Genomic DNA, 27,739 nt, shown 5'->3' with positions numbered 1-27,739 from the left:
ACCTCAGGCACCAATATGTTCTTCTGACCGACGATATTCTTAGGTGGATCGAACCGTGCCGAAAGCTAGATATGTATAACGTGACCGTGACCGTGACCGAACAAGAGAATGAGGCTACCATATAACCTCTCCTCTATTCCTATATTTGGTTCGCCGTCGCACCCAGCCTTTTCGAGTGGTAAGAGGGCGACAGTGAAGTCCTCGCGTGCTCCAAAATGCGAAGGACTAAAATGAGGTTTGGCCGTTGAGGATTGGGAGATCGGGAAAATCGATCGTGACCAAAACCCAGTGAAGTAAAATCAAGTTTCAATCTTTCTTCTAGGTCGGGTCTGTTCTTGGTCGATGAACGAACATTGGAACATTAAAAATGGGCAGGGCTTTTGGGACAAATCTTGGGGAGGCGCTAGTTAGCGAGTTAGCGCCTCAATTTACCTGCCGTCTGCTGCCGGTAGGAGCCGTTGTCCCCTGACTGCGGCTGGTTACTCCCTTATACATAGTACATGTATGTTCCTAAAGTACACAGTACGTACCTGCATCTTCCATCCAGTTTCAGATGTACGGGCATAAGATAGGTAGATAGGACGATGCACGGAACTTGTGGATCGTGGCTGAGAAACAGTTCGCACCGCCACAATATATATATACCTGTAATATGTACCTACCTCTTACCTGACATCTCCAAGAACATTAAATGGCCAACCTTCAATGAAATCAAAAGGCTACCCAGAGTGTTAAGCAAACGAAAGATACACTGGTATTAAAATATTTCATTAAATGGGAATTCCATCTCATTCTATCAAAACCTACAGTTTATTTTTCAACCCCAGACCGTCATTCTGACTCTTCCTCTTTCCACCGCACCCTCATAAGAGCCAGTCGACCTCACAGCCATGTATCGACGGGGTCCTTCAAAATCTACTCCCACAAGTGTGCAATGCCAAAAGTGCCTTAAAAGAGATATGTCCAGTCTAACCCAGTTCTTTTTAAAGAATCCTACTGACATTTTTAGCACGTCACTACTCATACGAATGTAAAGCTACAACACAAGAGCGGCCTTACGTCTCAAGACCGTCTCGGACACAGCAACTCTTCAACCCGAAACTTGTTCCAAAGCTGGCCAGTGACACCCCAGATGCCTTGCAGAAGCAGTATGAATTGCCCAGAGACACTAAACCTAGGCACCACTAACAGTTCTACAGGAAAGGTGTGGCTGATGAGGAACTAGCCAAGAGAGAAGCCGAAAGGGCGAAGAAGCGAGAACTGGAGGGAGATGAATCGGGAGATGAATCTCCGAAACGTAGGAGATCGGCTTCTTATGATTCTGTGTCTTCTATATCTACGAGATGGTCCGCTTCACCGCCACCCCGAGCCCAGCAATCCACTGCGGCTCATCTAGATGTTCCTAGGAGAGAGACTAGCCGTGGTGTGCGAAGGGATTCATATAGCTCTGCCAGCGAGTATAATCGGCGCGATGACCCAAACCCTCAGAGGTCAACTAAAAATGACAGCCCATTAGGTGGGCCTACAAGGCGGTCAAGATCCCCAGCCCGGGATGATAGCCCTGTACGAAGTTATTATGATGCAAGAGATGAAGCCCCGAGACAGAGATCTCTGGACAATCGGCGTAAACGATATTCTTCAAGTCCTAGCAGATCCCCGCCGCCACGCGAACGACGACAATTTCGTTCCAGATCTCCGGATGAGCCCAGAAGGCGTGACAGAAGCCCTCCGCGAGACTACGAAAGACAAGCAAGTCGGGACCCAGCACTTATTCATAGAAATGACCGAAGACGTGGGGGCGCACCGCCGCGTCGAGAGCAGCGCGAGCGCAGTCTAAGCCCCTTCTCCAAGAGGTTAGCTCTTACGCAGGCAATGAACACCAGTCGTTGAGATTGGGTATCGTAGTATTAAGTTAAAGGAAAACCTACTTCTACTTAAGCTTACATATATTGTAATTGAGTCTACTTTTCGCCAATGCTGTAAACCAAACGCCGTAGCCATGCAAATTCAAGTCCTCGCAATATCTTTATGCATTATCCTCATCTTCGCGTTCTCTCCGCTCCTCTTCCTCTTCCTCCCTCTCTCGTACCCGTACACCCTCAACTAACGCAACACCATCCATGCCTGCCGCCTCGATACTTCCCTCATCGCCATTTTCCACAGATTTAGCCGTCTTCTTCGCTGCGTCCTGGGCATTTGAAATACGTTCCCTAACCAGCCTCGCTGTAGCATTGTCCGTACGCACATTGAGAATCTCCAGCTTCTTATCTAGATCTCTCTTAAGGTCCCAGTTCGGTTTCTTTGGCTGGAGCTTGAACAGGTCGACTCCCTTGTCGTCTTTTGCGTCCTCGGCAGCTTTCCGCTTGATCTCGGCCTCCACCTTGGCCGCCTGTTCCTCCAGCGTGGGCCCTTCCATGCCCAGTGTCGGCGGCGCCTCAAATCCTAGCTTCGGGCCTCTCATCTCGGGGTCATAGTTGCGGCCTGATAAGTGAAGTCGCGCTACAGCTTCTTCTGTTTCCGCGGTTTTCTGGGCTTCTTCTACGGATGTTGATGCGGGCGGTATAGGTGGCGATGCTGAACGTTCTGATTCTGGAGGCGCGATCTCGTCGGCGGGTTGTTTGCGCTTTAGATTCTTGAGCTTAGCAAGTCGCGCCTTGCGGTCGTCGGCTGCTGCGCTGAGTGTTGCTTGTGACGTTGACATTTTCGTATTGTGCCAATTATATTTCCCTCTTATTCAGAATGGTGAAGGAGTAAAGCCGTTAAAAAGAAAAAGAAAAAAAGGTTCGAAAATGGAGTTAAGCTTAAGCTTGGAAGAAGTAAAGGTACAGGCAAGTGCGACATGACGGTTTGGCAGGTAAGTCGTTATTATTGCTTATCGATAATAATCAGAGACGCGATAAGGAAACTAACCCCTGCTATGCAACTTTTAGCGGATCTTCTAAATGCTTCAACATCTAGACAGTAAAGAAATGCCGCCCTACGACATCTAATTCTGTATATTATCGACACTTTAGGGGTAGTATACCTCCAAATTCCTACAATGGTAGACTTTTAGGCTTGTCTTCACCTTTGTTTTCCCTTGGAAGTAGAACGCGATGCCCGCGAGTGGTCATAAAAATGCCTAATTGTCAACCTCATATCGATCGAATCCGTCTGCCAGCACTGGCAATCATTCTATCTTCTTGATCATGACAACGCCATTCATATGTCGCCAATGTATAACCCGGCTTACCCAACCTCATTCTGTGCGAATAAGACCTAAGCATTTTGAACTATATACTCAAGCCATCTCGACAGCAGCGCCGCAGTCGATATGGACTTCTCTAGCAGAGCAAAGACGAGAGCTCTCAAATGGATACGACGTTTTGGATAACTATGGGACTGGACTTCCTACATACGACCCGGCTTTGCTTCCACAAACGTATCAAGGCGAGCCAATTGCGGAGAACCAACCCGCGTGGGATGGGAATCTTAAGAAGTTTGTTCCTCGGCCTCGGCCAGAGCTGAATAAACTCCGTAATCAACCAGTCGAGGGTTCTCATGACCTACAAAAAAAGATACTACAATCTCTAGGAGACTACAGCATCGTATATAAAGATCTAATGCACGTGTATGGTCTCTCCCCTGGAGAAGCACGTCATGCGATAAGCCAACTGGAAAGACTCATCGGGGGGCGGTTGGGGATGGAAGCTGGAACACGACTCGAGCATTTTCACATGTGGAAAATTCATTTCAGAGAGCTGTTGGGGATAGTCTCTAGTTCTCATCATGCTTCTGGGACCGATGACGATTTATCCAAGCATCCTTTATGGACGTCGTCCGGGAGGCAAGACTCAGAAGCAATGAAGGAAGTATGGCAGAGACAAAACCAAGCAAGACGCGAGTCCCTATGGCCGCATATAATAATATCTGCGTTTCGTTCGCACCTTAGCACAATACCCAGTCTTATTCGGGCAACATTTCAGCCCTCGTGGTGCCCAAGCTACATCGTGGAGGATATAGTTTATCTCCTTTCCCGGACTTTAGATGATAATCAGATCAGCAAGAGTGACCACCGGCAAGTCACCGAGCTCATATCTTTCTTGCTTAAGAACAGTACCCCAAGGTATATGGTTCTAGAGCAACTGGTGATTCGGAAAGTCATCTCGTCACTACCCACACCCAAGTTAGTCGAGTTTCATGAAGACCTGAAAAATGTCGAGCATCCGTTAAACGAGAACACGTTGCTACATCTCGCAAGCCGCTTCACCCGTGGTTCGAAATATAAAGTACACGCAGCTGAAATCATACATTTTCTTTCGAGCCTTCCTGGGTTCAACATTAATTCGCCAGCGGCGATCAGCACCTGTACCTCTCTCCTCTCGGTGGAAGAAGGCAATTTACCGGGTGACCATGCAGCCCCAGACGAACTATTCAAAATGCTCTTGGACGCCGGGTTCCAGCCGAATATACTTACTCTATCTACACTCATGCGGAACTTTTGCATTCGCGGACGAGTCGAAGTCGCACTGAATATATTTGATCTCTTAGCCAAACGTGGTATCGAACCGGACCCTCACATATTCTCGATTCTCATTAATGGGGCAAAGCATGCTTTAGATTTTGAATCGCTCTACCGTATTGCCGCTATGATTACGGCGCGCAAAGTCTGGTCCCTATACCTCGTAAATGATGTCTTAGATTTCATATACCAATACAATGAGTCGCGACGACAGCATAGGCGAAGACAACGAAAAAGAGACACGGCGCGCGCCTGGAGATTGATGGTTCAGGTATACTTGAAGTTTTTTAAACCCTCCCCGTTACAGAAGCTCACTCTCTTCCCACTGGAGAATCTACTTGCCACGCGCCCAGAGCAGATACCTCCCAAGTTAAAAGGAGTCGATCAATTTATTTCCATGCTAAAACCACTACCGGATGCATTGCTCATGCAGCCAGATAGTATCACCCTGGCGCTCATGTTTAGAGTCCATTTCTGGACTATTCAAAGGACAGGACCTTTACGAATGTATTATAACTACTTCATGAAGCTTTTAAATAAGGGTGATCCGATTATGACCCAAATCGTAAAAGACCAGGGAACTATAGTTCTTGACACATTCTTGCGGAATTTTATGCAATTCGGTTCGACCTTCGAAAACGGTATCCGCATAATACAAAGCATGCATGAGCGCGCAAACCGGGAGATGGAGAAGCTCGGAAAAAACGTACTCTATCCGCGGCCGTCGGTCAACACCTACACGATATTAATAACGGGCCTCAGAAATCATAAACACACTCGAGGAGTGATAGTGACTCTCAACATGATGATCAAGGAGGGTATCGTGCCCAATATCGTCACCTGGAACGCTGTGATCGGGACGCTACTTCAAAAAGGTTATCTCGAGGAAGCGGTTAGGGTCATGCGAAACTTGAAGCAAGTCGGGCTCGAGTCAAACGCTCGTACGGTGCAAGAAATTACCAACGTGTCCAAAGTCAAGAGAAAATGGGTTGCTACCTTAATGAAGAAGTTAGACGAAAAACCCTCCGACATTAGTGACCAACGCCTGTTCGCTAAGTCCCTGCTACGTAGATGGGAGAAGCCTGACGATCAATCGATAGGCCGTCGGTCTGCACGAAGAGGTCACAGGATAAGCCACGAACGCCATGAGCTTACGCAGCCAAGTACGGCGCTTTCTGATACAGCCTGAGCTGAGACATACACGACTACGAGGGGGTGGTCTTGCGGCCCTGCTTGTACTACCTAAGGCGAGCAGAAAAGGGGGAGGGCACTACTTACCTAGGTACCTATCCTCCGGGTTTGGGGGATGTTTTCTTCAGACTAATGAGGGAATTAGTCTATGAGCCATATACTGTATTATACTGTATATATATTGGGTTATTTAGCATCGGGTCAGGGCAGCATTTCCCGGTTACACTAGATGATAGATACCCTCCCCCCATTATATTGGATCGCGAGTATAGAATTAAATCCAAACTACAGTCTCAAAAGTTCTTGAGACTGTTCGGGTCATTACAGATGGATCTAATTACAATGTGACGACTATCTCAGCACTATCACTGCAGACGAGATTAAATTCAATTCTGCATGGTTACGCGACGCGACATAGAAGTCTTGCTACACAAATAAAGAACATAATAGCAAAATCCCTCTCGTAGGTTATACGTATATTATACATACACGCTTTATTGATACACATTCGCACACATGTCAACCATAGCATATAAATGTATGTTGTATGGCAGTCCACCCCAACTGTTAGTATTTTATATTATAACAGCTATCCGACCAACACTAGCAGGTAATCTTGGGATCCCCCGGCTCAAGTAGAGTCTTTCTAGCCCATTCTTCTATAGACCAGATGAACTGTCCACCAAATATAAGCTAGAACCAGCATTACGATACCTGGCACTAACCCCTGGACCACCAGACGGGGAGCGCGAGACACTACCCCTCACGACATAAGACAATCAACACTCGGGAAGCAAAAAAATAAATCTTTATAAAATCATTCGCTATTTGAATGACAACCCTGTTTCTTTTGCTAACTAGGCGCCCGGACGCCCTCGATGAATGCATTACAATAAGTCGCCTTCGAAGGCCCAGCTTAGGTATCTATATAGAGTAGACGTCGCAAGAAAACAAAACAAATATCTATACGGCAATAGACAACAAGTACATAGTCGCGAAATCTCATCCGCCTCTTACAACATCCGGGGACTAGGTAGTTTTGTGTTATCCCATTAGGTAGGTAGGTTAGCGTATAGTTCGTGATTCCGTCGCCGATGAAATTCTAGGTATTATCTAGTATAAATCTGGATAGTAGTAACAGCGCTCCCCGAGTCGATGTCTAAGGCACAGGTTTAAATCCGCCGTCGTCCCTGTCTAGTAGGAACTGGTCGATTGCGCTCTGCCAACAAATCAATGAGTCTCATAGTCTGAGTTTTTAAGGGGATACTTCCTACCCAGTCAATTGTGTTGTTGCCATTGAAAACAATATCAAGCGGCGCATCATTAGCAAAGTCTAAGGAGAAATCAAAAGATGGTATTATATGATCGAACGGGGGTGACGGCGCTGGAGCTGGCTGAACATCATTATTTAGCAAGCTAGCTAGCGAACCGTCCCGGACTTCTGGCCTTGGCGGTGGCGGCGGCGGCGAGCGAGTAACTGCAGAATCCTGCATTGATACTTTCCGGAGGATGGCACCCACAACCCGGGTGGCATGTGCTGCATCCCTGGAGGTTTGCCTTCTCTCAGCCCACATCTTGTAAGACGTCCCTAGAGCCTTCAGTTTTCTCGATCGGTCCGCTGGGCTGCGTAATTGTGAGCTAGTGACCAAAAGCGTTACTTGACTTGAACTTACCTGCTCGGTAGATTCTCCGTAAGATCCAGACATAATATCATCGACGCAATTAAAAAGTCGTGGAGTGTCAGGGCTGAAAGCATATATTTATCCTCATATATTCGGCCACCAGGTCTGCTCTCCTCCTCATACTCGGCGTGTAGGTCAAGGATCCTAAGAGCCGCATCTCGACACGTATTCCGTGACCGATCATATACGGGGTTATCCTTTTCGCGATTAAGATATGGGCGATGTAGAACGCAAAGGCTCTTGAGGTACATCAATTCCAACATAAGTCTATGCATGATGTCATAGGTCTGGTCCGTGAAGCTATATGAGCGTATCGGTTTTATTTGTAATGAAGGGGGGACGTGCTCGCGGTACTGATGGAGTTCATCATCCAACTTGCAAACTTCTTCGTATGGAGGAGGATGGATTGATAGTGCAAAGCGAATCACCCGACGTAGTAATCGGCACAGCTTTGATTTGTGACATAAATACAAAGTAGAAGTGGGCTCAGTAGCCGGTCGCGATGGAGGTAGAGTCATAACATTCTCGTCAAAGTCGGAATCAAATAGATTGCTAGGCGATTCGGTATCACACTCGTCGTCACGGATGATCGGGGGCATGCCTAGCTGAAACGAGAAGAGGACATCAAACACCTCAATGAAAAAGAACGCTCGCCTACGGAGTTCGCCCTCAAAAGGCGTGATGTTGGAAAGGTATTTGGGATCTCTATGATACCCCATACGTTGAGCAAGCCGGGCGACAAGTCCGAATTTGGCCCACAAGCTACAGTCAATTTCCCTGTTTCTTTGCAATTCCGTATAGCTATGCAATAGGAGTGCTTCAATAGAATAAGGCCCAGCAGATAGGTAATCCCCCGATACGAGACACTCGGTTGATAGTACCCTCAGCTTGTCCGGGAGCGTTGCTACCGATTCATCGCTTTCGCCTCTCATGATGGTTATCGAAGCAGCGACCCATAGCATAGAAGCAAGGCAGCTCAGCCACAACAAGCTAGTAGAAGACGGATCGTCCCAGAAAGCATCGTACTCTCGTTGAAATTTTGTGGTATGAATGTACGGGGCAGTCATAAACTTGTGGCGGAAGTAAACCAAGATGAGTGCATCTGTCTTGGACTTGGGTGGCAATCGCGTAACAGCCTGCGAGAGAGTTATGGGTACTAACTTGCCGAAGAGAATATCCGTGCTATCCGTCGTGTCCTTCAACGGTGGAGGCGAGGGAGTAGGAGGCTCATCCGTCTCAGTTCGGAGAATGCCTTGGATATCGTGGATACTATCAAGAATTGAAGCCCAGTGAGTAGCGCCGACATAACTATGCTCGCCAAGCGTAGTCGGGAGAAGCGGACCTCCTGATCCGGACGCCGCCAAACTCGGTGGTGAGCTCAAGTCAGAACGAGTCTCCGTGGTCTCCGTTCGCTGGTCTGAACTTGATGGGGTATCGAGAGTAGGCTCTCGGTTGCGCGTGGTGTAGACCAGGTTATTGACCATTTCCTCAAGTTTCTGGAGACGGACCTGCAGGACGGGGCGAGACATAGGTTCATGTCTGGCCCGGACATCTGCCTGCGGCCGCGAATCCGTGCGAGCCTTGCGAGAGGCACGAGGCGCATATTCGCAAAAATTGGCCTCGCCGCTTTTGACGCACCTCTCACAGGGCTGTTGGCGGTCACATTTCACCCTATCAAAGGATGATGAGCTAGAATAGTACACGGGAGACAGGGAAGTGCCACTCACTTGCGTGTCCGGCATAGTAGACAAGATACGGGAGGACGATTGCGCTTTTGGATCTTCCGTTGGACTCCCTCGGTCGGCTGCGCTCGAAAGACACTTGTCTGGTAGCTGCCGGGCCGAGAGTCCATCGTGCCCGGGGTAAGACTTCACGACCAGTACCAGTCAATAATATAAGAGTCGGATTGAAACAGTCGGAAATAAAGTCCAGCTCACGACCGCACGACCTCAGCGAAGTCAAAAACAGTGTAAAAGGAATACTCCCCCCTCCGCGCGGATTCTCAAACGGGGACTTAAGAGAATGCCTGATTGAGAAGAAGTCCGGTAGTACGGCGGGAAAAGGAAAAGAGAAAAGAAAAAGCTACTGGCAAATACCTTCAAATGGCTCTGGATGCTGAACTAATGAAACCTTCCTTGGAGTTTCCCCGGTGCAAATGCAGACGGTTATCGGAAACAAGGGAGGAAATGCACCTGGAAACTCCGCTGTGACCATTCCTAAACAGGCAAACTCCCAGCATTTCTTGGCACTGCCCCATTGGAACTTGCGACCGACGGAATATCCCCGGCTGGATTTAAAGATAGCTCCTTTCTCTTTTTCTCTTCGCAAATACGGCCAAAACGGCCAAAACGCCGACCCGTTTCTAACCTTTTGCTTTTCTTTCGGGTGTTATTTTTAAACCTAAACTCCTAAACCTCCTAAATTTCGAGAAAGCTACGGCCTTAAATTTTCAAATCGTTACTACCGTTACTACCGTACCTAACGCTTAAACCCATATCCACTTATTGCTTTGTCCGGTGCGCCACTTATTAACCGACGATTTCAAATTGCTACCATGACAATTTTCTGCCAGGGCACCAGGGCAGCAGGGCCACTACATTCCGAGTGGCTACAGATTCAATATACAGGTACATTTGATACTTCATTACTTCGCAGATTAGCGGTCCAAAAACACGCCCTAGTGATTTTCCTAATGGGGTATCTCTTACCTCCCCCCCCAAGATGCCATCGACTGATTTTTGACGATGTGATGCAAACGCGACTACCTCATTTCGTTCGACAGTCTCAAATCGTGTAACCTTCTAAGGCAACCCAAAGTAACTGTTAGCACTTAAGAGGAAAATTCTAGAGCGTCGATCTTGCTTTGAATCGAACCAAATGCTCCGGGATCGAGATCTAATCTCTCATCTCGACCTGTCTAGGTCCACTTACCACCAGCATCACCCTTCCTTTTATGTATCTTCCCCTGACAGCGGGGTCGAGGCTCAGGCCGAGTTGCAAGATGCTAGACCCAGAAGTCGCGGTAGTTAAAACGCCTTCCCGGTAGTATTCATTCCGACTATGGTTCACTCCGACAGCCCAATCCGAATTTGCCGGTCCGGCATCTCCGGTAATAATACTATTGGCCCGAAAAACCTCAACCGGTGTACAGGCAACGTGGCATACACAGCCTTAACAACCTTTTTCACGACTGGAATGAGTCCGACGCTGGTTTTCCCACCAACATTGAATGTATAACTTCGGTATGTACTCAGTATAGACTCGATGCTTGTAAACCAGTTAGGACTTAGCTACGCTTACCATTTAATACTCCCATAGTGATTTGAAGATATCATTGACGTCTCAGTAACTATATTCCATATGATGCTTGCTGTTCATATTCTTGTTCTTGTTTTTTATACATAATCGTGATTTATTCTTACACGTAAGGGACTAAGCCGATATTACACTTGAATAGGTAGGTAGATGCTTTGACACTTGACACAATCAGCTAAATCCCCCACAGGGCTATCTTTATAGCAGAAGAGACCTATTGGTTATTTTATAAATAGGCACATATGAACAAAGAGCGCTAAGCAAACTCCACCCCGTCGATTAGGGCAACGCTACCTCTTCAACCGGCACAGTGAGTATAAAACTTGACATACCAAAATCTTCAACACGAATCGAATCTCCTGAGGATTCTGATTCAAAAACTGGTTGGGGCTTGTGGTTTAGTGGTATAATACTCCCTTAGCATGGGAGTGGTCCGGGGTTCGATTCCCCGCGAGTCCAACATAAAGGGGTTAGATTCCCCTTATACCGCATCTTTTTGAATGTTCTATAATATCTCGGTTTTTCGTAAGTTAGCTTGAGGGTGTCGGGTTCATACCGAGTACCATTCCGACCGTCTCAAAAGGCGGGCTTCATATCTTTAGTTTTACCTCTCATCTTTAAGAGCTCCTCGGGGGCATTAAATAGACTATATATTAATCCTAGTTATGTAGAAATACGTTAAAGTATAATCACAGTAGTTCAATTAGGATTCTGCATATCCTTGGGTTTCGATACCATGTATCCAAAACACCACTCCCTTCGTCGCTACGTGAACAAACACCCGAGATGGACCAATCAACGTCAACACGTAGAGTCCAGAATCGATATAGTAAACATCTTCCATACCTTACTACGCTAACCTCCATTATATGCGCGTATCATTGTCGTGTCTTCGGGGGTACATATACAGCTACTGGGTAGATATTAGGTAGCTTCGGGGAATGACACCGGGCCATCCCGTAGGAAGCGGGGAAATCTTCCGAACCAACAGACCCATCTACGACCCGAACCGGTCATTCTAAGATGGCCGTCCACAACTCGCCAATATCTCTCACACGGTACTCACAACAGCACTACTGGGCATCATGTCTTCTAGTAAGCCAATTTCTATCTCCATCCAACCCCTCAACTACGCCGACATCCCCGCCTGCGCCCGCATTACCTCGTCGGCTTTCTCCGTCGACCTCCACACTATCGTAAAGTAATTAGGCCAGAAGCCTTTCGATATGTATGACATCTCCCGTTCCGGCTTTTTAGATACTCTCCACAGGAAAACATACATCTACGCCAAAGCCGTGGATGACGAAATGGGCGAAATCGTCGGGCATGCCGGGTGGGCATCTAGGAACCTGGACCCGGCGCTAGTCCCGTGGAGTGGACCCGGAGACACGAAGCCGGCGGGGAGGAGCGAGAGCAACGGCAAACGAGGAATGACGAAACGGGAAAAAATATGTGGACGAGAGTAGGGAGGAAAAGGAGAAGAGCTCTATCGATCGTCTCTACGCCCTTGAAGACGCCGATATGTAATTCTGGCTATCTGATCTGGTCCCCTCGGACACGCCTTGCATCTTCGTTATTGACCTTACAGTGCCACCTTCACACCAGTCCCAAGGTGTGGGCAGTGCCCTACTACGATATGGGAATGCTATCGCCGACAGCCTGGGCCTCTCTATATGGGTACACTCGTCGCATCAGGCGTACGTACGAAGCGTATAAGAAATTTGGATTCGAGACCACGAGAGAATTAGATATAGACTTGGACGAGTATGCGCCGAGGGGACCGACAGAGGGGGAAGTACATAAATGGGAAAGAAGGAGAGCGGGACGTGGGGGGTGTATGTTATTAGGTATATGAGGAGGATACCAAAGAAATCGGATGATTTAAGGTAGGTAACCTAGTATACATAAGTGAATCTACAAAGTATTAAACCTCATTTCAAATTACTATGTACCTGACCGCGATGCGTCTATGTAATTCACCTCCACCAATGAAATACCTCGACGTGATACTCCACTTTCCCATTATAGCACATTTACACTTACACTAGGAGATACGAATGAGTAGAAAGATTAATCATAATTCTTATAAGAACTTATGATTACGATAGATTAGCTTCTATTTAGACGACCTCTTGGGGATTAGTGCTGTGATGAACATTTTGAATCGTTATACCCACATTGTGCCCGCTCTCCACAGCACAAAAAATATAGTGCGTAACTAACAAAAATTTTGCACGTCCGGGTTCGTGGCCTAATGGTAAGGCGTTAGATTTCGGTCCTATTTCCGGCTCTCTAAAGATTGCAGGTTCGATCCCTGCCGAGCTCGTCTCATTTCATTTTTGTTTCTTTCTTTACTGGACTTTCTACAGAAATCCCTTATTTTATTATTTGTTTCATTTCGTTTAATAAGACGCGCCTTGGATTATAACATGACTTTAGGTGGTCAATCTTTGGTATTAGCATTAATTTCAAACAATAATATACAAGCGGTATATACTCTAGTTTCTTATTCCAAGCATCCGAAAATAAATGAGCAAACGGGAGTGATACGGGCTGTACGGCGTAATACTCGTAAGGACATAACGCGGGTTTAGGGATGATTCAGCAGCTCATGCATAATGCGACTTCATGCCTGCTTATAGTCTGTAATCATAGACGTTCTCCTGTCACTCGATTACGAGTAATTACTCATATAAGATAAAAATACTGTTAAACGTGGTACGACGATGACTCCGACACCAGCAAGCCCCTCGGCCGCTCTTCGCGGAGGTCTAAGGGAGGTCCTCCGTAGTCGTCAGGAGGCTAAGAATCGCAAAAGCTGTGGACCATGTCGAGAAAGGGAAGTGAAGTGTGATAGGGGATATCTATGCGCAACGTGCAGTAAACAAGGTTGTCCGGATTTGTGCGCTTGCCGCGAATCACGGCCACGACTACAGGAGTTAGCAATCGTATATATCGTCGAATAGAAGTCTCAATTATGGTTTATACTAACTAGCACGTGCGATCGCCCAGTTGGTTCAATCACCATCCGGAGACTGGAAACACTGCATGTCGTACGTCTGGACGCCATCGGACCAGTGCAGCAGGGGGGCACGGCAGCGTTTCTAGGTTGAACTGATCGAGCGTAAGGCGAAACCCCTTGCAGGGACCGGACTTAACGACCTTTGGGGGGATAGGCGCGGCGCTCTTGGCCGCGATGACTTTGTCCATTATCTGCTTGGCGGATGCTGTAGGGTCCAAGCCAATATGATGGCGCTGACTTCGAGGTGCGGATAACATTCCGTATTGATCTCGATGATCAGGACTTCATTAGTATTATTTATATTTGCCCAAAATAAAGCATTTGCGTCGATAATATCAATTCTCTGGGGTCCGACCCCCTAATCCGAGGCTCCTGAAGGCTCCGAGTTATGCCGACTCTGACGATCCGGACCTCTGGGGGTATAATCAACGAATATGGTACGATACACTAATATATATCGGTAGAAAAGAGCACATTCCTTACTCCATTTCGCTCGCAACATCTCTTGAACTGGGTATGACCTGCCCGTTTCTCCAGGCCCCGAACCGTACCGAAGCGCTCCGTTAGCTAAGATAGGGGACGGTATGGATATTATGAATCTAAAGCCCCCGAGATATTATTTATTAGCAAAGATCCCATGCTAATTGAAACTAATCAACGTGAAAAATTATACTCCGACCTGTTCCAGTTGACTCAATTCACAATTCGCCTACTGTTGGCTATTAATTTCATTATACTTATTAGAACTTTCGTGTCTCGAATTTAACTAGCCTATCTACCAACTATCTCTCCTCTCTTATAACTTTCTCACATCCTTTTAGAATTGGCAGCTAATACTTAAATTAAAGCTTTGGTACTTGGATCGAAAATACCAAGACATATATATACCTACAAGTCACGTCACGATGGGGGGTTCTGTTCTAGAAGATAGGAAGAGAGTAACTATCGCCACCACGGGGGATACGAGAGTAGATATTGGTATCAGACTTTTACAGACAATACGCCGACTCAATGTCGAGAGACATGTTATCATCAGCAAGCGGGCGGGCGAGGCGAGCACTGGCGGACCACGTATACAGGTAATAAACACCTTCTCAAAATATCTCTACATAGGAAACCACTCCTTTTGCCGACCTCTTTACTAACCCCTCGTATTACAACACCAGCCCACATGACCTCGCAGCCCCGATCTCCAGCGGCTCCTATCACATATACGGGATGATCGCAGCACCTTGCTCGACACGGATGCTCGCCGCTATTGACGCAGGTATATGCGACGACCTCATCACACGTGCGGCGGACGTCTGTCTTAAGGAGCGGCGTCTCCTTGTCCTCACCTTCCGCGAGGCCCCTTTTAGCGAGATTCATCTACGGAACATGCTGAGTGTCACTAGCGCGGGGGCCATCGTCGCACTGCCTGTCGTCGGGGTTTGCACGCGGCCGTCGTCTGTAGAGCAGGCTGTCGAGTAGATGACGGGGCGGTTGCTAGATTTGTTCGGGCGGGATGCGAAGGACTTCGTTAGGTGGGAGGGTATGCATAAGGAGAGTTGGGGGGCTGTTTGTTTAAGTGCGGAATGGGATCTCTAAGGTCTAACGCTACTGTTATGGAGAGCTGGAATGGAGATGTAGTTATACAATGGAGGTTTTCTTTATGTCATTCGTGCCCTGATATCGTACTTGTTACTCCTTACTGTTCTATCTACTAAGAATAAAGCCCCATGCTAATCTATTAAACTCAGCAAGTACTATAACTAGTAAATCTCTTCATTCTTAGGGTGATTATAAATGAGACCATATATGTTACCATATATGTTGTATTTAAATTTTTATCAGTTCTAATAGTAAATTTACCCCCTTTTCTATACCATTAGTTAGTAGTTCTAGTAATAGAAGCTCGCAACTTTAAAGACATCAGTAAGGAGAGCCCTTTGTGACTTGATACCCCTTATTTCCTGTATAACTAGGAGCTAGCTGTGTTGGGGAACTCATCACGAGACTACCCTTAGACATCCTGGAGAAGGAATGGTCACATGTATGTATACCTGTGACCCTGAGATGAGTATCCAGGCTGGGTTTGTGGTTCTTTGCATAACAAAGATAATTTCCTATCACTAGGTCATATCATGAAGCTCGGTCACCAATAATAGAAGGGGTGAAACTGCTTGTATGCCGAGATAGCCTCTCTATTCCTCGGGCAATATCTACCCACTTTCACGTATCTTAATAGTGTTGGGCATCGATGACAGAGAACATTAAAAGGTGCCAAACCCCGAGTATTGTGCGCTGCGCTAGGAACATCCGGGATATTATGCGATACTACCCAAGCTTCTTCCTGTATTTTGGCAGCCGGTAAGTTCGGTTCGATTATAGACGAATCAAGCTATGGTCCCCTTTGACGGATGGGTTCTCGACGCTTGGCGAATTGAATCGAGCGGTTTCAAGGTATAGGAAACAACGCCGACAGCGAGCTAGGTATGACCCTCGACCACTAGATTATAAATCAGGTTATACTGAGGACTATTGTTATCCTCATCAAGATATTAGAAACTAGAGACATCTGCTGGATTCTCCACATCTTCCAACTGATCTGCGGTAATGCCGCTTGATGCGCCTAGAGGCCTTATTACACTTGGTGAGTCACTTGGAATATAGTTGCCTCTCAAAGACTCTAATGCGTGGTTCTTTCGATGCCGCTAGCGAGTCATCCCTAATCTATATCGCGCTTATAGGGTTATATAACTATCCTGCAGTGATACTTTGTTTCATTTGAGATCCACAGGAGACCAATGTAAGCTTGCTCTTGCGGAGTAGTGTCAAGGATGAGAGGCAGCGTCTTCGGTCGCCCGTGGGTAGTAGGATACAGAGGAGAAACGCCGTTTGGATGAATCTGAAACATCATATATTGATAGAGCGGAAAGTAACCGCCAATAGATAGGCGGTGAGTCGAAGAGAACTGCTTCCCATTGGAGGGAAATAGATATACGAGTGAAACAAGATGGCAAGTTGGAAGTACTCGGCTTAAAGTCAATATGCTCTGGTTGAGAGCGCTTAGGATAGCTATGGACCAAGGGGAACTACGTTGTAGATCGCTGTGTAAAAACTAGGGAAGCTCGGGATTTGGATTTTGGGAGGTGACGTCTAATTAACACTTGCAGCTCGCGAGCGGCTGCAGATTGAGGCTATCTCTTAATTTAGCAACGACCTCCAAAAATAGACGCCCCAGATCCCTCATGGTACTAGAATCTCCAAGTAAGATACGTCACGAGCGGTAGATAAGGCTGGGCCGCAAGGGGGCGTAGGGAGTCCTGAAGCTTGACTGCCCTGTATCGTTAGGTACACTAATAGGGGGGATGTGATAACGGCATACATACGTGCATGTACCTCTGGCGGTTGGTAGTCTTGCGTACAGCTTGCCAGCACCTTAGTACACAGGGTGAGCGTCTTGAGCCTCTTGCCCCTGAGTCTACTTGCTATGAACAACAGTGACGATGGAAAACTGGCGAATTAAGGGCAAGCCGGTGGTCCGCAGGCGCTTCTGGAAGCTAACTGATATGAACTGATATGAACTGATATGAACTGATATGAACTGATATGCAACATGACGACTCGTAGGCGTTTCTCGCAGCGGCGAGGGGTACCGCCGTCGAGGGTTCCTGTACATGGCGGCGAAACGCCCGCGCATCTGGCTTTCCCCGGACTGCGGGTACCCAACCAGACGAAGGTAGCCTGGTTATAGGGTAGCAGTGTCGCCTTGGTGCCTTGCAGGCTTGCAGGGAGGATCATAACGGCGACAGGCGGGAGGTATGACAGGTAGATTTTCTGCAAGTGATCTAGGACAAAAATAGCGGACAGAGATGCGTGGGGTTCAAAGGAGCATCACCACAAAGGAGCATCACGACGACGACGTTGAATTACGCCCATGCGCGGATGAAATTTTCTCGAATGCATATACTTCAGCGTATACTTGAGCGACAAGCTAGCTATCCACTACACCGTGATGTCTAGGCGCTTAGATGTTTTAGCCAGTGAGCGGCTATGCGAGACTGGCTGCCCCTTATTGGATAAACGAGCAGGCGGTAAACTATTTCTGATTTGAGGATGATACTTTAGAGACAGGGTATTTTTGGGATTACTTACCTAACCTACATTCTTACACTTGCAGAAGACAAGAGAAGACAAAGCCGGTCCAGCGCCCTGGCTGTGGCATTCCTTTTTAAGCCTGACATATTTTCGTGGGGATATGATGAGGCTTAAAGATTGGCTATTGTTTATGCAGTACTTGTTGTTTATTGTTTAGGTCGGTAGGTCGGTAGGTCGGCCGTCGAGGCGGCCTGGAAGTTAGTACATGTACACCTAAAATGCTATTGGGTATAGCGCCTACAGGCTGTTATGTGGGCACGCGGTTACTAGGTGCATACTAGTTTAGTACAAAACAGGGAAGAAACTACAGGGAAGAAACTACAAGGTACAATACAGTATATGTACATGTAACTACGTACGTAGGTACCTATGTAATGCACATACATATCTAACAATAGGTTAAGCGACCTAATACCTGACAAGGAGTCCTTCCATGTCACATGTACCAACGCCAGCCACGAGAACCATGAGAACCACGAGAACCTGGCTGAAGGCCAGTCGGTCGAGTTGCACTACGCATCCACCAACATTAATTGTTCGTAGTGCTGCACCAACATCAACTACGTATCAGGCCTTGTGCTACCCATTTATCATCTCGGGCTATCTCAAAAGCCACCATCGCCATGGTACATACCTATATATACGTATTGTACAATACAAGAGGTATGCATGTGCAGCAATCTTCTCTCCTTGACAACGTGGCCAAGCTTGTGGCTTGTCACATAGTCTGGCTGCCGGTAACAAATTATTACTTAAAAAAAGGAATTTGCGCCGAATTAGCAATGATGAAAACATGGTAAACGACTAACCTACATACCTGACATGTTGGTTTCGTGGTACTTCGTACATACCTATAACTACCTACCTAACTACCTAGGTATACTTACATAGGTACCTACATACCTATACCTAATGCACGTTCCCTACGGCATCAATATGTATTCTCTATGTATTCTTTTCCTGGATCTTCCACATGGGCTTCTATTTATTTACTATGTACATTAGGTACATACACTGCCTGGGATGAAAGATGAAACCCTTACACAGCTTCCTACTAACAGGCCATCATTAACAGGTCATTACCAACTATCAACTGATTACTAACGTTTTGCCAACCGGCCGGAATTATTTTAGTTTTAATGTCTTCCGATTCGACTATCTCCTTGTGTTACTCATATGGACACTACATACATATGTTCGACGGTTTGCTTGAGTTTCGGTCTGTTGTCTTCACGTCACCTTGTATGTACACCATGCCTAGTATTGTCAAAGCGCGGTCGGTCTCCGGGGCGTACTTCGCGCTTATTACATGACGGCCGGCTGTTGGACGTGGTCCCGCAGTCTTACAGTCTTACAGTCTTACAGTAATAAGAGCCTAGCAGGGGTGCTAACGGACCTTTTCCCGCTTTCACTGCGGCGCCGTTCTCATAGCTCTTATCTTCTTCTGGTATGGTATAACCTATATTGTTCCAAGTAGTCCGCTTCAATTGAGTCTCGCAAGGTCGGGCCTAAGCAACAGTCAAATAGTCAAATCGAACAAGACGTCGACCATCAGATATTTTAATAGCACCACCTACTCTACGGTGCTTGTTATTACTCAACGGCCCAAAACCTGATGGCAACCAGGTGAGGTGTGGTTCTACTTTGGATCCAATAGGGATTGTTCCAGGCTGGTGGCCCCCAACGTCTGTCTCAATTTGATAGACCGAAGGTTCTGTTAATGCCGTACGACTTTGTGCCACATTAACATTACGGATTGATGAGGGGTTAGAGCAGCCAGAAATATAGGAAGAGTATGCAGATCTCAGGGAGCCACGGGCGAAGAACTCTATGGACTTCGGCCTCACTGGAGACAAATAAGCGACCTCGCCGTCAGCCTGACACAGCATTAAACAATCTCACCTCCGCTTTCTAGTATTAGCGTCATGAGGGGTAACAACGAACCTTATCACAGGTCGATACAAGGAGACCAGGACACGGCAATGCTATGTATATCATATATGTATCCTTCTTGTTCTTATACACAGGTCTTGACCACAATACCGAAAGCTTGTGCCCTACCAGGCTTCCCAAGCGGGTCGTAGCTAGAACCCGAGAATGTTCCGCCGATTTCTAAGAAAAGAAACCCGGGCCAGCAGATGTGTTTTATGCGCGGACGCGGCTGATCGATTGTGTTTGACCGACCCTGTTGTAAGCTAACCAACCAGCCAACCAACCTAACCTAGAAGCTATTGCTTCAATGTTCTGACCAATGAGCAGCGGTAAGCCGCTTATGGATCGATCACCTTCCCCAACGGCGGCAAACGCATCCGAGCAAGGTCTCGATGATTCGCGACAAGCGCTTTGCGCTCGCCCCACAGAGCGTGCTACAGAGAGATAATTCAGAAACACCCGCGGAGAAAAAAAAAAAAGTAAAAGGAAGGAAACCCCAGGATTACGACCGTTGTGGCTCTCCAAGAAATCATCCAGACAGTTGTTTAACGAGTAACTAGTTAACTAGCTAAGAACAAGATAGCTTTGGTATATATTCAAGGCTATAAAATCAGTTCCAGATTTAGCAACAGGACCACTTAATGTCAAAGTCAAAAGGGTTTAACATTTAGTTATGAGAATTCTTCATTGGTGTACATGGCGTAGGTAGGTGATTTCGGACGAAAGCAAATTGATACCGGCTATGCTAGCTACCTACGAAGTAGATCAGCTGGAAGTAGATGCTGGCTATGTGCTATGTGTTATGTGCTATGTGTCAGACGCCGAGGGCAGGATGGTTCCGTGCGTGCCGTACGCGACGGGCTCTCGAGTCACGGTTCGAAGGGTGCTATCCGGCCGGCAGGGTGCATGGCCAATATACTATATTCGAAAATGGAAAAGATCCCGGAGCTAAGCAGGTCAGCACGTGCAGCGCCCGGGTCGATTACGTTGCAACAAGATCCAGGGGAAGGACCAGCGGTAATAACAGCATTAACATTATGATCCCTCTTTACCTAGGTAACCTAGGTGGTTCTTTGTTTGCTTGGTGAAGGATTCACGTAGCCCCATTACTCCCCTTAGGCACTCCCCATTACTCCTTTCTTGACCGAGGAACAGCCCGATACATACATATTACATGGTTAGGTACTATGTATAAGATGGTGACTTACGCAGCTACGTCAGCGAAGTCGTGTTGCAGAGTACCTAGCACCGCCGCATTCGGCTCAGTATGTATCAACTATCAACTATCAACAGCGTTCTTATGACCGGGGCCGCGGGGCTGGAGGCCTGCTGTATTAGCGGCCCTTCTATGCCTTGGTTTAAGTTTCAACTCTCCGAGTCAAAGATGGATGCAACTCGCAAGCCAATACGAGACATTTGTGACGACGAGGTGAGCACATGCGTTAGCAGCAAATCAACAACCTCTCGTCGGCTCTAGACGCGGGTATTCGCTGCGTCCTATGTAAAAAGAGCCCTGGGCATTTTCGACATCACACGCCCGCGCCAAATTGCATGACAGCTGCATCCCTGTCTAAAGGCACCTATTGGCTACCTACGGCCAGAGTACAACCAGACTCGCAAACTCCTCTTACCACACCTGCCGGCAATGCTCCAGGGTCGACCTTTTCTGGTTGGAAGCAGTGCTGCCGCGACAAGATTGGCAGAATTCCAAGACCCAATGCGGGAATTGACGTTGCACCTTTTTGCTGTGCCGCTCGCGCACTTCTACAAGATCGAGGTTCCCTTTCAAACTACTTAGATCCTCCCAATCGCACCTCGTTTTCTACATCCTGGTCAGGTTTACCAAACCCGCCAACACCTGCCGATAACACCTGCGTGTGCTATTTTGATCTCCTACCTAGCGGCTCGAAACATCGTGGGTTAGGAGAATTAGGCCAAGGGTTCGTAGGGCCGCGACTAGGCCTTAAGAAGCGGCCTTTATTGATTCATCAATGCCTTTTATTTACATATCACGTCAAGGTGCTAGTGACATTGCTAGTGACATCTGAAGATGGCCACGACGATAGACTTGTCGCGGACCGAAAGTGCTGCACCTATCATAGCCTAGCTGGGTAGCTTTGAGGCGAGACGTGACAAATACTGTAGTGACCTAATGGCATAGCCCAATGGCACTTTTTGAGAAACCCTGGTGCAACGTTAAAAGGGGGGCCGTTGGTGGTAATAAGAGGAGTTCATCGCCGTTGGGGTTAGATCAGGTACACGCCTCTATTCGTCGTATTTGATACGTATTCGATGATGAATGCTCCTGCGGCAGTGCTACCGGTTCAGATTCGGTAACATCGCATGAAGAACGGCGGGAGACATAAGACTGATTACCAGACTACGTACATATCTTTAACCAAGGTAGGTAGGGATGAAAGAAGCCACAAGAGCTTAACACTACCTACCTGCATATATACATACCTACCTGCATACATATAACAACATTTCGGCTTCAACGCGCGAGACTTGATTCCGTACTATCTTGAAAAAGAGGAGTATATAATTTCCTTCTCTATTTGGATGTTTTAAGTTGACATTTGATGCTTTAAAAGGTAGTAACCTAGGTATGTGTATTTGTATCCAAGATGCCTCTGCTAGGACTACTAGATATGTACATTTGATCTACCGCGGAATTATAGATATTCATGATGTATGTAGGCGTCTATGTAAGATGCTAGCGTACAAGTATAATACGTGAATTATGTACTAACTATTGAAGTTACATACATACCATGTATGTACCTAGGTACATAGCCTAACTTAATGGGCCTAGGGTAGGTATATACATCGGTACTCCTGGTACTACGTAGAACGTGCAGATATCCTTGCTTAGTAGCCGACGTTCCTCGACTCGCTTCCAAGTTCTTTCTGGGTTCTTTCTGATGGACGTTCGTTTCGCGCGGACATACATACGGGCTCACTACACTACCTACATATGTACACTACGCATGAATCCTTGGAAAAAGCTAAAGTACCTTGGCGCTGTATATCTCTCCTTCAACCTTAGCCTTGGTTATCAAGCGCCATGCCGCCCAATACGTACATTAACTGGGGCTAGCCACATGTGCAGGGTTTGTCGATCTCGTCTGCGGTACAAAAGTATCAAGGCATCCCGCGGAGGACATGGAGCTTACGGTCAATTCTTTTTTTGGGAATGCACTTTTTTATTTTATTATTTTTTATTATTTGCCCTGAGAAGTTGCAGTATTGAAACTACCTAACCTACATAAGTATATACATGCATATTTCGCACATCCATGTACCAATTGCTAGCTATATCAACCTAACGCAACGTTAATTGCTTGCATTCGCTCCTTTCCATCTTTCCCATTCGCGCTCGTTTACCTTAGGTACCTAACCTAGGTACTTACCTAACACCTACCTTAATACTTACTGCCTTGCATGCGTGCATGCGTGCATGCCAGACTGCTAGACTGCCAGATAAGGTACTCTAAGTAGGTATTATATTATTTTCCTTCGTATTTGCATTTGCAATTGTATTGATTACATATACAATACATACATATATATACATATTACATACGATACAACGCAACTACCTACAAATACAAATACTTCTACGTACCTACTATATCTGATCAAGAAGAGAGGGTACTGGCTCGCCCCGGCTACCTGCCCTATCCACCGACGTACCTACCTTACCCTCTACCTTACCTGCCTACCTCCTACCCGTCCTACTCTATCTATCCTTGCCTTACATCAACCATCAACCATCAACTTCCCGCTCCGCCTAGGTTCTGCTGGCTGGCTAGCCACATACTTTTTTTCCCTTTATATTTTCTTATATCCCCCCCTACCGCTGCCAACTACTACGTGCTACCTTGATTACTATTGCTCAATTGCACTATTGCAAATCAATTTTACTTACCTTCTCTTTCCCCTCCGTTCATTTTAGGTTCTTCCGTGGTATTCTCTGATCGCTGTTAGAAGGGAGGCGAAGAGGGGCTGTCTACGTTGACACTTAGCCCCAACGTTGGTCAAGTAGAGCGAGAGGCATCCGAAAATCATTCATTCCCGCAGGCGCAGCAGGGCAAAGAGTTAATCGCGCGTCAAATCGCCAAGCGCTGGCAGGTCCTTTTTTCTTGTACGCATTAAATAAGGGTCAAGGATCCCAACACGAGGGACGAGTGGGAAGCCGGGAATTTCGTTATAGTTGGTTCGAATTCGACAAGTTGCATCGTGGGCCGGACCTCACGAGAAAATAGTCTGGAGTTTTTCCACGCGGTCCAGAAACCAAGATAGCTATACTCGGCCCAACTATCACTAACAAAACATCGACGTTCCCTGGATAGGAATCCTCTTAGCAGCGCAGACCCAACGTGCAGTCTTTTAGGCGCAGCAGCCTGTGAGCTTGCCTGCTGCTTACACCGCAACACGGCACTACGCAACGTACCGCATCAGCCCTTGCAAATCACCGTCGTATTACGCTGCTGGATTCGATAAGAACGAGGTGCGGCTGGCTCAATCCCGCTCGCTTGCACAAAATTGCCTCCCCGCGCACTCATTTTTGAAGTTCATCGCAGTCAAAACCTAGAGTCTTTGCAGATCACCCATTGTTCAGCTCCACGACGCGCACTTCGATTAAGGATCTGAATTCTATCAAATCAAGCCCTTTATATTGACTCTTCATAAAGCATTCACCTTCAGGAATCTTAATTCGAAAGTTCTGCTAGATCATAACGCGATTGCTGTGTGCACCATCATCTTCAGAGGTTTTGTTTGCGGCTTCGTTGGCCTGTTTTGTTTCCCTTGGGCATTTTTTCTAGGTTTTCTACAGGCCTTTTCAACCAGGCCATACGCCAACCAAGGCTGCATATTTCGGCTGCGACCCGAACCGTGCCGTCGATTATTAGTTAAGAGTTCTCAAAGGGCACCTGCATCGGATTTACTGGATCTTAAATGCAGATCCGGCTGGTTAAAGGGCTTCATCGTACAGTAATTATCGCCCACTAATATACATCTCAACCATCGAATTCCTATGCACCTCACGCAAGGCTGTTGGGCTGAAGATATTGTTGGACGAAATATGGCGACCTTTACGGCTTTAAACGGTGGCGAGCAAAAAGGTGCCGAAAGGCCTGGAAGCAGCCCTGCTTCTGTACGCGCTGCCTCTGAGGAGCAAACCATTCGCCAAATAACTACCCAGGAACCCAAAGTCGGAGAAACCCCTACGAGTCAAAGAGAGCACTGGTCAGGGCTAGGTCATGAACGGCCATCTTACCAACCCACTAATTATCCCGATGAAAGCGCGCACAAGCGCAAACGCTCAATCTCGGATGAGCCGCGTAGAGAAGGACTAATTGCTCGAGAGCGAGAACAGCCATGTCAAGTAGAGTCACGTGAATCATATTCAACTCCGCAGAGAGAGCGCGAGTATAGGCAGTATGGCGAAGAGGGTCGAGAGCACCACGAATCTTGGTATCCGCGGCAAGGGCACGCTGATGAGCGCAGCGCATACGACCGGCAAAGTTCCGCAGGCATGGCTCCCTCACCAACCGATGAGCAGCTCGGCGAGACACTTCGAAGAGGAACATCCCATATGGAATCCCAGCATGATTACGCGGCGACGAGCCCCGACGGTGACGACAGTTCTGTACTCTATGGCAGTAGCTCTTATAGTCAGGAACAGAGAAAAGGAGATGCTGTGATTCAGTCTGACCCCAAAAAGAGGAAGCGCAATTTCAGTAACCGGACCAAGACTGGGTAACTAGGACCCCATCATTCCGCCCGTCTTACGCATTGCATCCAGGACCCCGTTGCTGACTTTTAGGTATGGCGGCCGGCCCCGCGTCCTCTTACGTGTTGTAGGTGCCTAGGCATCTCGGCACTTAAGGACGAGGTATCGGCTCTCCGTACCAGAATTTATAGCTGCCTAACTTGTCGGAAGAGAAAGAAGAAGTGCGATGAAACAAAACCGCAATGTGAGCCTTCCCCTAGATGAAACCAAGTCCTCATTTACTTATGGGTTGAGCAGGTACCAACTGCGTTCGGGGCGGTTTTGTATGCCACGGATATCCCAACCAGCGAGGTTACCCGAAAATGGAGAGCAAGCCCGCAGCTGTTCCGCTCGAATCCAAGGATCCTAGCTATGTGCCTCCAGGTGCCTACGGAATGCCTCAGCAGAGTAGTTACCCGATTGCACCCCCACCGCCTCCAAAGCGTGATCAACCAGCTCAGGCCTACCGCGGTCAACCGCTCCGGATAGAACCGGTTCAGGGCCGGCCGATTCTTGCGGACGATAACCGGCAAATTGTTTCTGCTACCCTTCCTACACCGACCCCATCTGCTACAAGCCCGGAAAACAACAAACTATCTTCGATATCATATACCAACCCAGGAACCATGTTTCCTACCCCGATAAGCGCTACAAGCAGTACTATGCAGTTGCCAACGCCTTTAAGCAGTGTTGACCGGCACAAAGACTACCAGAGGGTACCACCATTACACGACCTTACCCGTACAGAGCACGACACTTCGCATTCGGGCTCGCTCCCGCAGATTAATATTCTTCCGCCAACACGAAGTAGCAGCCCACCAACTCAAGGTCATCAAAGCCAACCCGCGCCACCGCTACCTCCTCCTCCACCTCCATCTGCAACCGCAACTGACCCTCAAGAAGCAGCACGTCTTGCCTTGTCGCAACACCTGCCCCCTGGCCGGGAGAGAACGCAGAAGGAAGAGATGCTTACAGGGAATCAATACTATCCGTTTGACGAAGAATTGGTCCTAGAGAGGCAAAGATGTAGCGCCGCATGTTTTAGGTTTAACAATTCCACTAACCCGAGTGTTGGAGTCTCAGCATCCGAGCGTTCTCGGCTTTTCCAAGAAATTCTACACCCGACGGAGCCTATCTTCATGAACCCGCAGTTACAGTCGTCTATTACAAATATTGGTAGCGTTGGGCAAGAGGTGGTTGTCGAGGCGCCGTTTACCTGTGATTATGGTTACAACATTGCTATCGGAAATAATGTCTTTATTGGCCGGAATTGCACCATTATCGACCCTATGGAGATCATTATTGGCAACAACTGTTACATCGGACCGAACGTCAGCCTCTTCGGCGGCACCCTGCATACGGACCCCAAGAAACGCAAAGGCAGTAAAAGCCCCCACATCGGTTCGCCTATTTACATTGAGGAGGACGTGTGGGTCGGAGGCGGCGCTATAATCCTTCTCGGTCTTAGGATTGGGAAGGGAGCAACGATCGCTGCCGGCGCAGTGGTCACCAAGGTGAGTTTTCGTTTGGCAACCCTATTATACTATAGACACGGTACTAATGAAAGTTTAGGATGTGCCTCCGTTTACGGTCGTTGCAGGCAATCCTGCTCGGGTAACGCGCGGTGCTATTAGCTGACAGCGCATGATGGATCATATATATGCTCATCACTTATAGTTTCTTGATATTGGCCTCAATATCTGAACTTATCGCTTGCTGTTTATACAAGCGCTTCTCGTCGTTTCCGCCACTCGCACCATCTTCACACGTAGATAGACACGGTGATTTCCGCACAGCATATGATGGGTGGTTCTGCAGTGGCAGGACCTAAAAAACTCAGCTATAGCTTCCCTCCGCAGGAACAGATGAGATGTCGGTAGCAATTTAGGGGGACGACGACGTATTTGTTATATATACGATGGATTGGGGTACATCTAATAGAAGGATATCAAGTAGCTCTGGCAGCTATATGGCAGATTTAGGTGTTGGAAGCAAGCCGATTCCTTTTTTTCTTCGTTTCCAGGGGTGCATATATACGGATTTCACGAATCCCCTATCGTCATATATCTTGGTCTGTTTTAGGGGGGACAGGAACCAGCTTCACTAACGAGATCACGGCCGTCATACACGCATGGTGTTTTACGAAGGCAGGCCGAAGTTGCGCCCTTACGCGAAGA

At 47.4% G+C, this 27,739-nt stretch overlaps 8 protein-coding genes and 2 non-coding genes across 10 annotated transcripts; 7 read left to right on the top strand and 3 right to left on the bottom strand.

The window, feature by feature from the left end:
• The first annotated feature begins 688 nt into the window (after positions 1-688).
• F4813DRAFT_360947 (zinc knuckle-domain-containing protein) lies at positions 689-1,921 on the top strand. Its single transcript, XM_049243463.1, has 3 exons — positions 689-957; positions 1,013-1,148; positions 1,200-1,921. The coding sequence occupies exons 1-3, from the start codon at positions 891-893 to the stop codon at positions 1,888-1,890; spliced, it is 894 nt and encodes a 297-aa protein (XP_049099244.1). The 5' UTR covers positions 689-890; the 3' UTR covers positions 1,891-1,921.
• On the bottom strand, positions 1,922-3,068 carry F4813DRAFT_360945 (cwf18 pre-mRNA splicing factor-domain-containing protein). The gene is made up of 2 exons (XM_049243462.1): positions 3,026-3,068; positions 1,922-2,915 (listed from the first exon to the last, which is right to left on the bottom strand). Exon 2 carries the CDS (start codon positions 2,699-2,701, stop codon positions 2,027-2,029), a length of 675 nt encoding a protein of 224 aa, XP_049099243.1. The 5' UTR covers positions 2,702-2,915; positions 3,026-3,068; the 3' UTR covers positions 1,922-2,026.
• Positions 2,955-6,133, top strand: F4813DRAFT_360943 (uncharacterized protein). The gene has a single exon (XM_049243461.1). The coding sequence runs from the start codon at positions 3,189-3,191 to the stop codon at positions 5,688-5,690; it is 2,502 nt and encodes an 833-aa protein (XP_049099242.1). The 5' UTR covers positions 2,955-3,188; the 3' UTR covers positions 5,691-6,133.
• Positions 6,114-9,515, bottom strand: F4813DRAFT_360941 (fungal-specific transcription factor domain-containing protein). Its single transcript, XM_049243460.1, has 4 exons — positions 9,102-9,515; positions 7,366-9,045; positions 6,967-7,315; positions 6,114-6,911 (listed from the first exon to the last, which is right to left on the bottom strand). Exons 1-4 carry the CDS (start codon positions 9,224-9,226, stop codon positions 6,852-6,854), a joined length of 2,214 nt encoding a protein of 737 aa, XP_049099241.1. The 5' UTR covers positions 9,227-9,515; the 3' UTR covers positions 6,114-6,851.
• A 1,561-nt stretch (positions 9,516-11,076) lies between these two features.
• F4813DRAFT_t81 lies at positions 11,077-11,148 on the top strand. Its single transcript has one exon. It is a non-coding gene; the product is annotated as a tRNA-Ala (tRNA).
• A 626-nt stretch (positions 11,149-11,774) lies between these two features.
• F4813DRAFT_389862 (uncharacterized protein) lies at positions 11,775-12,155 on the top strand (the record flags this gene model as incomplete). Its single annotated transcript, XM_049246923.1, has 2 exons — positions 11,775-11,890; positions 11,960-12,155. 2 exons carry the CDS (start codon positions 11,775-11,777, stop codon positions 12,153-12,155), a joined length of 312 nt encoding a protein of 103 aa, XP_049099240.1.
• Positions 12,156-12,929: 774 nt separating this feature from the next.
• Positions 12,930-13,015, top strand: F4813DRAFT_t82. The gene has a single exon. It is a non-coding gene; the product is annotated as a tRNA-Arg (tRNA).
• Positions 13,016-13,607: 592 nt separating this feature from the next.
• Positions 13,608-13,968, bottom strand: F4813DRAFT_389861 (uncharacterized protein; the record flags this gene model as incomplete). Its single annotated transcript, XM_049246922.1, has 2 exons — positions 13,608-13,619; positions 13,747-13,968. The coding sequence occupies 2 exons, from the start codon at positions 13,966-13,968 to the stop codon at positions 13,608-13,610; spliced, it is 234 nt and encodes a 77-aa protein (XP_049099239.1).
• A 799-nt stretch (positions 13,969-14,767) lies between these two features.
• F4813DRAFT_360930 (flavoprotein) lies at positions 14,768-15,449 on the top strand. The gene has a single exon (XM_049243459.1). The coding sequence runs from the start codon at positions 14,930-14,932 to the stop codon at positions 15,179-15,181; it is 252 nt and encodes an 83-aa protein (XP_049099238.1). The 5' UTR covers positions 14,768-14,929; the 3' UTR covers positions 15,182-15,449.
• Positions 15,450-24,824: 9,375 nt separating this feature from the next.
• On the top strand, positions 24,825-27,200 carry F4813DRAFT_381019 (uncharacterized protein; the record flags this gene model as incomplete). The annotated part of the gene is made up of 4 exons (XM_049245629.1): positions 24,825-25,549; positions 25,715-25,767; positions 25,821-27,076; positions 27,135-27,200. The coding sequence occupies 4 exons, from the start codon at positions 24,825-24,827 to the stop codon at positions 27,198-27,200; spliced, it is 2,100 nt and encodes a 699-aa protein (XP_049099237.1).
• Between the last annotated feature and the right edge of the window lie 539 nt (positions 27,201-27,739).

This window comes from Daldinia decipiens (genome assembly GCF_022478715.1).
Source record: "Daldinia decipiens strain CBS 113046 unplaced genomic scaffold F4813scaffold_18, whole genome shotgun sequence".
Lineage (NCBI taxonomy): Eukaryota > Fungi > Ascomycota > Sordariomycetes > Xylariales > Hypoxylaceae > Daldinia > Daldinia decipiens.
Note: the sequence above shows the minus strand (reverse complement) of the source record. Positions and strands in the feature narration are given on the sequence as shown.

Bases quoted from the DNA above. Each gene is read 5' to 3' on its own strand.
- F4813DRAFT_360947 (XM_049243463.1), top strand. From the start codon at position 891: ATGTATCGACGGGGTCCTTCAAAATCTACTCCCACAAGTGTGCAATGC. The intron at 958-1,012 runs ATATGTCCAGTC...CATTTTTAGCAC, and splicing joins CCAAAAGTGCCTTAAAAGAG to GTCACTACTCATACGAATGT. The intron at 1,149-1,199 runs GTATGAATTGCC...ACAGTTCTACAG, and splicing joins CCAGATGCCTTGCAGAAGCA to GAAAGGTGTGGCTGATGAGG.
- F4813DRAFT_360943 (XM_049243461.1), top strand. From the start codon at position 3,189: ATGACAACGCCATTCATATGTCGCCAATGTATAACCCGGCTTACCCAA.
- F4813DRAFT_360930 (XM_049243459.1), top strand. From the start codon at position 14,930: ATGATCGCAGCACCTTGCTCGACACGGATGCTCGCCGCTATTGACGCA.
- F4813DRAFT_360945 (XM_049243462.1), bottom strand. From the start codon at position 2,701: ATGTCAACGTCACAAGCAACACTCAGCGCAGCAGCCGACGACCGCAAG.
- F4813DRAFT_360941 (XM_049243460.1), bottom strand. From the start codon at position 9,226: ATGGACTCTCGGCCCGGCAGCTACCAGACAAGTGTCTTTCGAGCGCAG. The intron at 9,046-9,101 runs GTGAGTGGCACT...ATCCTTTGATAG, and splicing joins CTACTATGCCGGACACGCAA to GGTGAAATGTGACCGCCAAC. The intron at 6,912-6,966 runs GTAGGAAGTATC...ATTTGTTGGCAG, and splicing joins GCAACAACACAATTGACTGG to AGCGCAATCGACCAGTTCCT.